Here is a 14,205-nt window from a genome sequence, read left to right as displayed (position 1 = left end):
TGACTGGACAAAACCAGATGTGCATCATACAGTAGTGTGGTTCAGTCATACTACACTGGTTGAGCAAAAACTGAAGAGAGCTTCAGCAGAGGTGATTGTGTAATAATTTAAACACTGGACATTAAATCCAATTAAAATCTAAGTAGGATATTCTATTTGTTTTCCAATCACCCCCATGACCCCGAATTATGAACAATACCCATTATATATTTGTGTTACAGTTAAAGTTTTTCAGTCTAATGCTTTGGAGCGAGTGGGAAAAAAAGCCCACACCTCACAAACAGCACAAATTGCTTTTCTTATGAGGTTTTTAGTTTCACAAATAACTGTCAGTGCAGTGAGTTGGTGTAAAATGTGCTGTTTCTGAATGTTAATGTCGCCACAAAAAGCCAGTGCAGAGCTTTTCAACATCAGAATCTGAATACAGGAATAAAAACCTGGTAACATACAGTAGAAATAAAAAACACAAATGATGTCCTTCATGATGATGAATGTAGTGTGAAAAACAAATGAAAAGGTTGATGAGTTGGTGATATTCAGTATGACTCGGGCAATGGCATAGTCACTATGTGTGACTGGGCTGTGTGTGCTTGAGTGCGAGTGAATGAGTAACTGTTTGTTTGTTTGTGTGTGTTTGCAGTACAATTTAGCACTTTACAGTAAAAAACAGTAGTGTGTGCAGTGCCAGAGGATGCAGGCATATGTGTGCGTATTATTTGTTGCTTCTGAGGGTTGAACCCTAGCTCTCCCACTCATGGGCGGCCAGCCCGTCGTCGTCCGAGTCAGACTCTGGTGAGGCCTCCTTTATGCGGCGCAGTGCCTCATGGATGCTCCTGGTCAGAGGGTCGGTGGAGGCCGGGAGCTCTCCTTTGTCCTTTCCCTCTTTCCTGGGGACGCGCTTCAGTTTGACCCCCTTTCGAATCTGAGCCAAGATGCTATTGGGGTCATCGTCATCCGTGGAAGGATGAAGAGAGCGCTGGTCGACCTTCTTCAGGTGGAAGCTGCCTCTCTTCAGGGAGGCTAGCACCTCGTCCATGGGCGAGCTCTCTGCATACAGAAAGAGAAGAGGGAGACAAACTGTGACGGGCTACTGTAACCTGCTAATCTAAGAGCCTACTATGGTACTAAATGGTTCCAGTACCTCGTCTGCTTTGGGAGTCAAACTCTGGAGTCTTCCTCAGCTTTTTCCGGGCACTCAACAGTTGACTGCTGTCAAAGAAGCGAGGCATAAATGGACCGAGTGGGGAGAGGGAGAGTTCTTCTGCTGCATTCTTCCCCTCTACCTTCTGCCCATGCCGACCTGGGCTCCTAGAAGGAGAAAGCTCTTCCTTTATTGGCAGGGGAGGGGGAGGGGGAGGTGGAGGAGGAGGGGACATGGGGGATGCCAGTAGTGAGGACAGGGAGCAGGGAGAGCAGGAGGTGTCTGCAGGACTGGGCACAGGCAGAGGAGGAAGAGATGCTGTGAGGACCGTGACGGGCTGAGTGGTGAGTGTGGAGCTGGGGTCCGTCTGCACACTGGTACTCAGACACAGCGGGTGACCCTGCGCCTCCACACGCTCCTCCCTCTCACTCACACTACTCATTTCCATGCTCCTTCCACGCTCTCTTCTTCTGGTGTGGGTCACGCGTAGGCGAATGGACTTCAGGATCACCTGACCTGGGTACCGCTAGATGAAGACACAGCGATACACAGAAGTCGATCGGTGAGAGAAAGAATGAAACGTGTTGAGATACTTACATTAATAGGAGAGCACATACCTGCTTGAAAGTGCGTAGTCTGTCTAGAGTTCTCTGCCTCTCCTGACTAACTCTGCTATTCTTCTTTTCCTCGTCTTCCTCTTCTTCATTTTTCAGCTGATGAATGTAGAGGTTTAGAGGAGAATGTTACTGACAATGCTTTACAGTAGTCATATAATTATAAAAAAGCATCAACATGTAATACCTGGTGGGATATTGAGTCCTTGTGGGTGGTTTTACGTGTCTGCTGTTTCTGAGTGTGGTTCGATACACAGATCTCCTGCAGAAAGGTGTGTGGGGGGGACGACAAACAATCAAACAAAATGCAAAATACACACTCGATTCCACATTTCCAATAGTGTGCACTAACAGTATGTAAAATACTGATCACACTTCAGGAATGCAAATATGTGTGAATGTGAATAAGGTGTACACACCCTTTTGTTCCTCAGATAGGAACGTTTGGCAGTGATGCGCCCCCTTCTCGCCTCCAGTTGACGAGCGCTGACCTGAAGTCTGCGCAGCTCTTCTCTATCTGCAGTATTGTCTTCTTTTATATCATCTGCACTTTCAAAGGTGTCATAGTAAACCACCTCATCTTGAAACTCTGAAACACACGTACATCACTTGACTTGTGTGGATACACAGGTACAGGTCTGTCATGTGTTGGACAGACACTAGTAATAAAGTATTCATTCAGACTTGTGTCTTGTAGGATGTTCATGCACAGTCAACAGAGCAGAATCATTTGTGAAATGTAGTGTCTTGTCAGGACTCTTGAAAATCAAATAATGCATCTCAAGGGGCTTATCCCTTAAGCAAAATGTGTCCATAAGTAGCTTGTGAATTTAGCCAAAATACCTGACATCTGTCTGCGAATGCTGTCTAGTTGAGCGGTGAGGAGCAGCTCTTCACACTGCAGTATCTCAGCCTGGATGTCGTACAGTTGGAGCTGGCGTTCATAGTATTGTGTCTCCATGTGGTCTAGGAGGGCCATGGCATCTTCACTGCTACACAGACTCTGCATCTGAGGGGAAGGGACAAAAAACTCAACCCCCCAAAAAACTGTATGAGTGTGTTTATGTGTTTTGTATGGTGTTGAGTGTTACTACCACACCTCCTCTCGAAGTGTGCGTTTCCTCTGCTCCAGACAGATCTCCCTGGCTCTCTGGAGCTGCAGTGTTTCCTTGGTGACAGAGTAGCGGAGTCTCTCCATGCGCTCCACCGCTGCTGTCCATGAAGATTTACCAAACTTACGCTGGTCCACCTTCATACGTTCATACACCCCTACACACACACACACACACACACACACACACACACACACACACACACACACACACACACACACACACACACACACACACACACACACACACACACAAACAAAAGGCAATGGCCAGGTGACTGTGAGAAACTTCCAAACAGTTAAAAGTAACTCTTCATAACAGTAATGTAGAGGGAGACATCTATTGGCCACATTTCGACATTGCAATTTCTTTCACAAAAAAACCCACTCACTTATCTGATTTTTGATCTAATAAGTGTCAGATCATAAATGGACCAATCAGTCGTGGAGGAAAACTGTGATAAGCAGGGGCACATTGTGGAGTAACCCTGCACAGAGACAATCCGCTGGCAGAGTTGTTTGATCAATAGGTTGTCCTTGTTTCTTCCTGTCCCTGTCAAACCATGGCTGTCTGCACTTCCTCATTAATACAAAATCACATTAGCCCTGGCGTTCAAAACCACACACAGGTCAATAGCAGGCCAATGCTTCCACTGTGTGTGTGTGCTGTGTGTGATTATTCAAAGTCATTCCTCTGATTTATTGACTTGACATTGGCAGTGACAGAGATGGCATTCTGTACCTTTCTGGGCTCTGGCAGTGATCTCAAAGTATTTTATAGTATACTCCTGGATATTGAGGACTGCCTCCTGAGCCTTCTTCTGCCAGTCATAGTCCTCTTTTTTTAGAGCTTCAATCCTCCTTGGGCCAAGGTAGTCATTCTCCATGGAAATCTGTATAGAGAGGATGAACATAATGTTGTCAGCAAGGCTAAGAACGACAGGACTCAGTGAAGGAGTATGGAAAAGATTAATCATGTGAAAAAAACCATAAAACCAAATATAAATGATACACCCTTATAAACCCTGTGTTATATATTATGCAGATATTAAAACATGGATGTAGATGTGGAGATCATGGTATACAACTTTTTTTCATTTGAGGTGGCACAGTACAGCCAATGCAATCTCACTAAGATCAGGCAGTTAGAGGCACATTCATAAAAGTCCACAGCCAAGAGATATACGTCTTCATTTGAGATATAGAGGTGGTTGGAACACATTACTGCCAAATGTGGCAGGAGTAAATTGGTTTAACAAAAGAGGGGGAAAAATAGTGATAGACATGTTTATACTTAGGAGTCATTAGGAGGTGGTTTACATTACAGGACAGTCAATCACCCCTATACATGTTGTATAGTAAGATTGTCTGACTTAAATGACTGCATGCTATGAGGAACAGGATCTCAATGGTTTCACCAGAGAAGATAGGCCTGGAGAGGGAGCCACACTCTCGTATATGGAAGCAGACGTTATGCGGTACTTTTACAATGTGCCTTTTCAAACCCTCATGCAAACACCACTACATACAACTTTTTTTTTCATACAAACCAATTTTCAAACAACTTATAAAAACATAATCACAATTTAGATGGCACATAGGAGATTGATATTGCAAATAATTGAAAACTGTAAAATGCCTTCCGGCCTTTATTGTTCCTGAGGATAAAAGTAAGATTTAATAATAATTTAACCATTTCTAAACAAATTCTACAAACACACTTTATCTTTTAATTATTGCATAGTAGGACCATTTGAGACCATAATGGAAATATCACTGTTTAAGACGAAATCCTCACTGATCAACACAGGAGAAAAACTCTGAGAAATGAACCACCACCCTGTGACAAAAGCTACATATGCAGCACAAATAAAGAAAGTAATGAGCAAAGGTTACAGAGCTGTCCCTGTCTGACCCTAACAACCCTCGCTGCACCTCAGTTTAGCCGACACTTCTCAGCAGTGCACCAGTATCATTTACTGATGCAATGTCCTGCTGTCAGATTGCCAGTGCTCATACCTTTGGTTTTCTATTTTGTTCTGCATTGCTTAACATAGTTTAATTTGAGACCTGTTAGCTTTATATCTGGTGATTTGGCTTACTGTAAATCTCCTTCAACAAGCTACCTCAATTATATTGCTGTCAAAAAGTACATTTCATATTTATCACGTTTTCTTTGTTAAACTTATAGTTTTTTCTTATTATTTCGTGTCCTCTTTCCTATTACATCGTATTCATGACCATCTTAATTTGTCAAATTTTAAAAATGTATGTCTTCCAGCTCACACGATTTCACTGTTGTTTTCCTCTCTCTCTCTCTCTCTCTCTCTCTCTCCCAAAATCAAATCATATTTTACAATAAAGCTATTTACATACTTATAGTTTTCTAAAATCACACAGCATAAACACAACGTGTAACGGACAGAACAATTAGTAGCTGTGAATATTTCAGACAAAAATAATAAAAACTAGCTACAGTGTTTCTAACGGAGAAGAGCTACAGAAAGTAATGCTGCGGTTAATACTGCGCTCCGCCGCTGAGTCTCTCACGGTTCTATGGTGTAATGGTTAGCACTCTGGACTCTGAATCCAGCGATCCGAGTTCAAATCTCGGTAGGACCTGAAGTTTTGCAATTACTTTGTCGTCCTCCCCAGCAATACTACATGGAATAAAAAACTCAACTAGATCCTATGTATAATTATTAAAGGGTGGAAAATCTATGGCATACAACGATACCCTTAAATAACAAATGGACAGTAACGCTAAGTAACTACACATCTTAATACAGTTTCTCATTACATTACAGTCATTTAGCAGACGCTTTTATCCAAAGCGACTTACAGGAAGTGTATTCAACATAGGTATTCAAGAGAACTACTAGTCACCAGAAGTCATAAGTGCATCTCCTTTCTTAAACAAGCATCTTAAAGCATAAACCAGAGCAAAAGTATAGTGCAGAGGCAAATTACTACGAAAACAATAATTGCAACAGACTAATAAATATTTGTGAACTCAACTAGATCCTATGTATAATTATTAAAGGGTGGAAAATCTATGGCATACAACGATACCCTTAAATAACAAATGGACAGTAACGCTAAGTAACTACACATCTTAATACAGTTTCTCATTACATTACATTACATTACAGTCATTTAGCAGACGCTTTTATCCAAAGCGACTTACAGGAAGTGTATTCAACATAGGTATTCAAGAGAACTACTAGTCACCAGAAGTCATAAGTGCATCTCCTTTCTTAAACAAGCATCTTAAAGCATAAGCCAGAGCAAAAGTATAGTGCAGAGGCAAATTACTACGAAAACAATAATTGCAACAGACTAATAAATATTTGTGAGCAACTGAATAAAAAACTCAACTAGATCCTATGTATAATTATTAAAGGGTGGAAAATCTATGGCATACAACGATACCCTTAAATAACAAATGGACAGTAACGCTAAGTAACTACACATCTTAATACAGTTTCTCATAGAGAGTAAACAAACAGCACAATAATAATTTTGTTGAGTTACACAAAATTCAAAAACATCTATTGTGAATTAAGTTTTCTCCAAATCAAACAGTTTGTTATTAGTTTGACTATAGTTCCCGGTGCCATTTCATTGATAACACATTTTTTCATGTAGCCCTGCGGTTCAGATGATATATCAGGATTTTGGAAAAACAATCCCCTTTCCCAAGAAATGTAATCTAGGAAGGTATTTAAAACTTGTAATTACGAAGTGATGGAAATAAACATTTGTCACAAATTATCCTAAATGTGACCTTTTTTGGGGCTTTTACTTTAATAGTTAATACTTATTTTTTATAAACAAATGGAATTATTTCCCTCTTTTTTTATATTAATAAAGGACATAACACCCTGCATACACTCCCATCCTTAGCAGACAATATGTCTCATCTTCAAATTAAAACTGTAATTATGAACATTTAATCAGCCCCACCTCTCTAACACTGCCTTCCATCTTGTCATTTCTGCTGCAGGCCTGCTGATCTCAGTGCACCAGCACAGCATCATACTGCAGCTGCAGTAAACCTATAGGACCACACATAACATTACTTATTCATGTCTCTGTGAGACTGTGGGAAACTGGAGCTCTGTGGGGCTCCATTCCAGCTCACAGTGTGTCACTCAACCCCCAACGGCAACTGCACACAACTGTTTTAGATACTGTGGTTTAAGGCCAACTACGAAGCCCCAGCACAAATCTGTTAGTTTCTTATGAAAAAATGTTTCAGAATCAATCTGCAGCTAAATACCAGCTTGCCAGGTTAAAATTAGCTGTGGCTATGTTAAGCCCTGGCCATAGGATAAAAATGAAATAATTTAAAATACTTAATCAGTAATAGTCTCCTTTGAATGGTAAGAAGCCATAGAATATAAAGCCATTGTAAGTAAGACTATTTATATTACTATTCCAGACTAAATGGAGAGGCATTATATGAAATATAAGATATCTATGCTCGCTTAGTATAAAATCTAGAATTTCAAAGGCAATATCGTCACTAAAAACAAGGTCCCATGGATAATGATGCAACGGGATGTGTTTACTACATCCATCCATCCATCCATTAACCATAACAGCTTATCGTGTCAAGGGTCGCGGGGGCGCTGGAGCCGATCCCAGCTGTCATTGGGTGAAGGCAGGGTCCACCCTGGACAGGTCGCCAGACTATCGCAGGGCCGATATATATAGACAAGACAACCATGTTGCACTCATGTTGATATGAGTGCTTCGATTCAGCCACAGGTGACCGCCAACAGCCGAAGCTCTCTACAGTGCAAGTCAGCCTAACTTGATTAAAGTGGCTGCTTACTCCTCCCGCACATGGATGAAGTTTACCTTCAGGGCCAGAAAGCTCCTTAGATTCAGGCAACAAACCAACTTGGTTATGTTTAAGAAAAGATTGTGGTTTGGGTTAAAATAAACCCTTCTGACAGAAATGTGCTCTCCTCCCTGAGACTCACTGCGACTTCCCATTGGCACAAGCTTTACTTTGAACCATAAGTAACCACAATCAGCCGTTTTTGGCAAAAATAGCACAATATTCTGGGATTTTTTTTTACCAAGAACATAACTTTACGTCAATGTGCTTCATCTCACCGTTTGGTTCACAAAGCTTTTAAATGACCAAGAAAGCTTGGAGTTTCCAGCGATGCCAAGCATGTTATTGTAGAATGACAAGAAAAGTGTCCCGGATCCTTTTCGAACACAAGCTAGGGTTAAAAAAATATAAGTATGTGTGTGTGTATGTGTGTGTGTGTGTATATACGTGTCAATATGCTTCTTCATTGATGGATGTTATATAATAAAGTCTGTATTATACTGAGTCAGTGAGCTAAATATAAAAGAGCTAACAGCACTGCAATAATTATTTCCATCTTTCATCCCATCCATTCACCAGCCTCCATCTTCTCTTTGCAATAACAATATATCTCGTCACCCTCCCACTGCTTTGCTTACCATTATACATTATCAGAATATACAAGGGCATTAATATTAGACACATTACATCACAGTCCAACATGCACATAGACAGTGATGGACATGCACAGAGCAGACTCTATTTTAAGAGACGTGGGGATTTCCTGTTACTATCCATTGTGTTTTATGACCGTTCCATGTTGGTGCCTGTACGTAGATACATCACCTAATCTAGGCCTGTCTGCATAGTTGCCAGCTTCCTATAAAAGAAAATCTGTTCAAATGATAGGGTCAAACTGTATAAAAATAACAAAAGACACCAACTTTTAAATTATATTTGTAATCTTCTCCTTGTTGAATGTCACCAACAGTATACACAATTTTTCACTTCTAAAGTAAGCTGAACCTGTGTGTGAAAACTGTGACTGAAAAAGTTGCTTGGTTGTATGCCAAAGAGGTTTTGGCAAATTACTGGGTCCACAGATTCGGGTCCAAACTCTGTAAAACCCATATTTTAATGAGACAAATCCCCCCAAAATATAAAGAATAGTAAGGACGCCTCTCCATCTTCTGTGGAGTTTAGACTGGTACAAATTGTTACCTTGATCTGCTGTCTGCGTAGCATTGCTAGTTCCCTCATGTCTCTGAAGGGCTGCAGCAGGTACTGGTACAGCTGTGTTGAGGCCTCAAGCAGTCCTCCATAGGCCTCATCTTCCTCCTTATACAGATCCAACAGCTCCACCATACTGTCCATGGTCTTGTGCTTCTCCAGCAGCTACATTACATGAACACACAGGAAATGAATGTCACCATTGTCAACATACAAACAACTTATATCTATAGCTTCTTTTACAATCTCTGTGTGTGCCTTTTAAATGAGACATCCTTTGATTGGATGTAGTTTAAAACAAACAAACATTAAGATAGTTGGAAGCACTTTGATTAATAATATGATATACATTTTTGAATATATTTTGTTACCTACAAATCAGAAAAATTAAGTTTAGCACAAAGCCAACATCTGTGTAACAGCTTGATAATAGAAGTGTCAGAAAATCAGTTATCAACCCATCACAAGTACATAAAAGCCATAGGAACATTCTTAAATACATCTTTAGGTGTCATTCAGCAGTGAATGTAAACTTGCACCTCACTGTGAGACTAAGAGGATACTTTGTGAAACTGTAAATAATAGGAGTATATTTGAGTGCAGTCTCATTGCACAGACCATGGCTAAGAGAGCGAAGTCCTTGATGCTGCTGGGAATAAGATCAATACACACACATTTTTGCCAGACTGAACAATCCTGCAGGCTACCAGCAATTCCTGAAATAACCATTGACTCAAATGGAGAGGAAGGATCAATAGGCCAGTGTATGTGTGTGTGTGTGTGTGTGTGTGTGTGTGTGTGTGTGTGTGTGTGTGTGTGTGTGTGTGTGTGTGTGTGTGTGTGTGTGTGTGTGTGTGTGTGTGTGTGTGTGTGTGTGTATACGACCCTACGAGACAATAAACTGCGAAGATGATGAATATCTCTTCATCCATCTTCAAAATGAATATAACTTCAAACAAACTGAACATCCGATTCAGTGACTGACATTTATTTAAGCAACCAGAGCAATTGAATTTGGGCTGTTTGGGGCGCATTCTGTGAAACTGATGCCTCTGCTGTTTGTGTGTTTTTTGCTAAAGAAGGGCAGTAAGGCAAAGTTGACTGCATCTGGTTTTCTGTCTTTTTATTTTCATTGTGTGTGTTTCTAAACTGTGAGGGAGTGGGTGTGGAACTGACTAGAGGAATGACATGTGGGTGATTCGTTTATGCTACTCACCGCCTCTTTTCACTGCCAAAGGCAGAACAAAACAGAAACGCCTTGGCCAGAAACACATCCGTATACATGGATGTAGTCTCTTGACTCTTTCTTAGTTTTGCAAAGACAGTAAACATACTAAACAGATTTAAAATGTATTATACTGTGATCTTGCTGTGCTGCTGGAGTCATGTACATTGTAAGCGTAAAATAGAGTAATTATTTTTACATTATTATTTTTTAGATAATTGTGACAAATAAATACAAAGTTGATCTACCCTCCACTATAATCCAACCTAAATGTATTAATAAAGCACATTTATAAACATTTGACCAAAGTGCTGTACAATCAGAATATAGCAACAAACATCAAAACACATGTTTAATGTGTAGACAAAAGACCATAACATAGAATGAAAGCTCTCATAGTGAGTTCAAAGCCATCAAATAAAAATGTATAAGACAGGATTTAAAAACAGGCAGTGTAAAGGCCAGCCTCACATGCAGAGGCAACTCATTTGTAATTTTGGGGGCTACAGCTGCAAAGGCCCGGTCCTTTAACCTAGCTAAAGGGACAACGGGGAGCAACTGTTCAGCCGACATGAGTGAGCTCGGTCAGCAGTAATGCTGTGATGCTTATAATGCAACTCTTCCTTTAATGCTATTTCTCACCTGTTCTCTCAGAGGACTTCTTGCACTCTCTGGCTCCATAAGTCAAGGCTGCATCAATCTAGCCCTATTGATTAGTAGGACAATGTGAGAGCCAGTGAGTATCAATAAAATGTCTGTTTGTATTGAGAGCAGTTAATCAATCACTTTCTGTTGCTGATGTGTAAAAGGAGCAGGCCTGGAGTGTGTATGGTATAGTGTCTGGATTATGTCTCCGCTGTGTCATGTCTAAGCAGTGCTATGTTTGATTATAATTGACACATACAGAAGTGTTTCACAGAAATGTTTATTTATATTATAACTTCAAGACGTATTTGATAACAATTCATCAAATGCATGTAGAACTAATATTCACTTCCACAGATCGTCAAAAAACCAACCATTTTTTTCACCATGTTATTCTTTACTGCATGTTCTTTGAATTTGACAGTCAATCTATGATTTGAACCAAATTTACTGAAATTCCGCAATTAATGTGACTTGTTCTCACATTAATTGCAGTATAATAACAAAGGATAAATATTATATATAACATCTGATATAACAGTAAGTGACTCAATATCATTAAGAATGTTAATATAGTGTGTTACTATAATCTTTATAAATAAATAACCAAGAAAGGCCCAATAAATCGATGATACTGAACAATAAGGACACTACCACTAGATGTTGACAGAAGGTCTTGGTAGTCCCCTGCCCTGTTTGGGACTGGCTTATCCTGCTGAGGTATATTCTTTATCAGAAGTGTTTTTTAAACAGCATTTTTTTTTGGCTTCCCAAAAGAAAGGACTTCGAGAATAAAGACTAGCTGGTTATTATGGAAAATGCAACGTGTTAACCACCCCACCTCCGCTAAAGAGCAGCGCATAGACGTCTCCCTGAGCTGTCCTTTGGAATCATTCGTGACTGTAAATGAGACGGGTTTAGGTAGTAATTGTGAGCAACAGTGCTGTCACATTGGATGACTTTGCTCATTACATCAACAGGTTAATTATAAAAGGAAAGAAGTGCTTGAAGTGTTTGTGTGTGTCTGTTTGTGCCCTTGACTCTCAGCTGTGTCAGCAGCAGACAGCAGCCATGCTGAGAGAATAATATTCCTCAAGGGACCTTACTTTTAGTTACAACCTAATTTTACAAATTCTTCACTGGAAAGCCAGTTAGATTGGTCTTTCCACTTTATTCCGACGATAATTTTTTCAAAGGTATGAAAAGATAATGGTGATAGTATCCCTGTCAGCTGTGTTATCCGTGCGCAATTGTTTAAGTTCTTGTCTGTATAGTTTTGTCACACCTACACTGATGGAGGTTAGATTGTGGTATGCCTTGTTGCATACTGTAACCTCTGGTGACCTCTTTTTCTCACAAACCTCAATTACGTTCCTGTTTTAGCTACCCAATGAATGTTTCATACATTAGTTGTACCAATACCAAATTAACTTATGTTGTTTGGTTAACCACATAAAAGTCCACATGCTGATCCTACCATATCAAAACAAATACAAAGAGGTTAATGTACATAAAGGCCATGCAACCTTCATGCAGTTTCCTGACTGGACAGCCATTCATCTTTATAATGGATGTTAAATGCATTTACTGAATGTTCCACATAGTAAGACAATTTGTGTATGTGCTAAGAAATACAATATATAATTTTAGTCTAAGATTACTCATATTATTAACATTTCCCAAATAAGAAACTATAAAATTGATGCTTAAGATTTACTTATTTTTGTGATTGTGTGAGTTAAGAAAGTTCAGCTCTCTTCTGTATACTGCATTGCTTTGTCCTCAACTGGATGCAATCTATTTAGTATGTCTATTTAATACCTGTCTACATCAGATGAATGGTGCATCACATTTCCACATCACCATTTTTGGTATGACAAAGCCTAAAGCAGCCCAGCTGGTCTGGTCAGCAACGCAGGAAAGACTGTGAGCACACAGTTGACCAGATGTGCAACTGTGTGATTGTGAGTTCGAGAGAAATACAATGCACAGACTATATTATATTACTATATTATATAGTAATATAATATAGTCTGTGCATTGTATTTCTCTTAGTATTGATCATGTTTTGTTCGAGTTATGATGGTAGCAGTCGCCCAATTGCAGATTCAGCTCGAGCAAAACCTTTGCCCATTGTGTTCAACATTGTTGCTCCTGGATGGATCACAGCCAACCCAATTATTTTCAACACAACTCCTTGTCCTTGGTCATGGTGGCCACAACACTTAAAAGAATAAACCTCATAATTCTCAAAATTCTGACCCTTTGCTTTTTTATTAACAGCATTTACTTGTACTTTTACTTTCAATACTTAAGTACATTTAATATCAGAAAATTACTTTTGATACTTAAGTACAGCAAATATCAGATACTTTAAGACTTTTACTCAAGTAGTATTCTAATAGGTGACTTTTACTTTTACTGGAGTCATGTCAAGTCAGTCAAGTATGGCTTTTGGGTACTTTATACACCACTGACTATATAATATAGTCTAATACTATATTATCCACAATGGAGGATTTGAACAGTCTAATACTATATTATATGTTAATACGAAGCTGATAAAGTCATGGAGATACTGTGTGGGCATCACTAAAAACTCACTCACCTCCTGCAGATGTTTTGTTGCACGGTTGAGCACCTCTTCATACCCGGACTGCCTCAGCTCACTCAGGCTCTCATAGTACTCCTCTGGGTCGTCTTTTTCCGTGAACAGCACCTGTGAAAGGATCTTCCATCCGCAGGTATCGAGCGTGTGGCCCAGGTACATCTGTAAACTGTAGCAAAGCTCATCCATTTCGGTCTCAGGTACCTCTGCAGTGCCGAAGAGCACCGTCCACACACCGGCTGGTTCCTCTGGAAACACTGGGAGACAAGCCTCTAGGTCCGAGTTCACCGAGCACAGCTGATGGTGGACTGATCTGAGGTCCTGGAAGGAGAAGAGTCCGGCCCAGCTGCAGTCTTCCCTGCTCAGACAGTCCAGTTCCTCCAGGTCCAAGCTGTCCAGTGATGGGGACAAGAGGTCCTCTCTCAGGGCTTTGAACACCTCGTTGTCAGGACTAATGGGAGATGTAATCACAGTTTGGATTATGACAGGACTTGATTGTGTTGCTATGATGGACTTGGCTTTAACCACTGCAGCCTCCTTAGATACTTTATCTCTGACAGGACTTTCAGGCCATTTTGTTTTGTCTCCACCAAAGCTTCTCCTCTGCACCGTCCTGTTGTGACACGTAATTGCAAATTTACCCTCCACTTCATTCCAGGCGACGATAAAAACAAATTTATGCTTTTCTCTCTCCTCAAACGCATTTGGTCGGACTGCCACCCATCCTGACTCCAGATGATCCTCCATTGTGAAGGACATGTCTGCAATAATCAACAATAATAATAACACTGTTTGTGCAAACA

General features: G+C 40.2%; 1 protein-coding gene and 1 non-coding gene across 2 annotated transcripts; one reads left to right on the top strand and one right to left on the bottom strand.

Moving 5' to 3' along the window:
• Positions 1 to 452: 452 nt before the first annotated feature.
• On the bottom strand, positions 453 to 14,161 carry LOC129101660 (junction-mediating and -regulatory protein-like). Its single transcript, XM_054611558.1, has 10 exons — positions 13,403 to 14,161; positions 8,916 to 9,089; positions 3,609 to 3,759; positions 2,855 to 3,024; positions 2,599 to 2,764; positions 2,175 to 2,344; positions 1,934 to 2,017; positions 1,759 to 1,854; positions 1,142 to 1,667; positions 453 to 1,047 (listed from the first exon to the last, which is right to left on the bottom strand). Exons 1-10 carry the CDS (start codon positions 14,159 to 14,161, stop codon positions 740 to 742), a joined length of 2,604 nt encoding a protein of 867 aa, XP_054467533.1. The 3' UTR covers positions 453 to 739.
• Positions 5,417 to 5,488, top strand: trnaq-cug (transfer RNA glutamine (anticodon CUG)). The gene has a single exon. It is a non-coding gene; the product is annotated as a tRNA-Gln (tRNA).
• Positions 14,162 to 14,205: the final 44 nt, after the last annotated feature.

The sequence above is a fragment of the Anoplopoma fimbria genome, chromosome 13, assembly GCF_027596085.1.
Source record: "Anoplopoma fimbria isolate UVic2021 breed Golden Eagle Sablefish chromosome 13, Afim_UVic_2022, whole genome shotgun sequence".
Lineage (NCBI taxonomy): Eukaryota > Metazoa > Chordata > Actinopteri > Perciformes > Anoplopomatidae > Anoplopoma > Anoplopoma fimbria.
The sequence above is the reverse complement of the archived record's forward strand: the minus strand, read 5'-3'. Positions and strand labels throughout refer to the sequence as shown.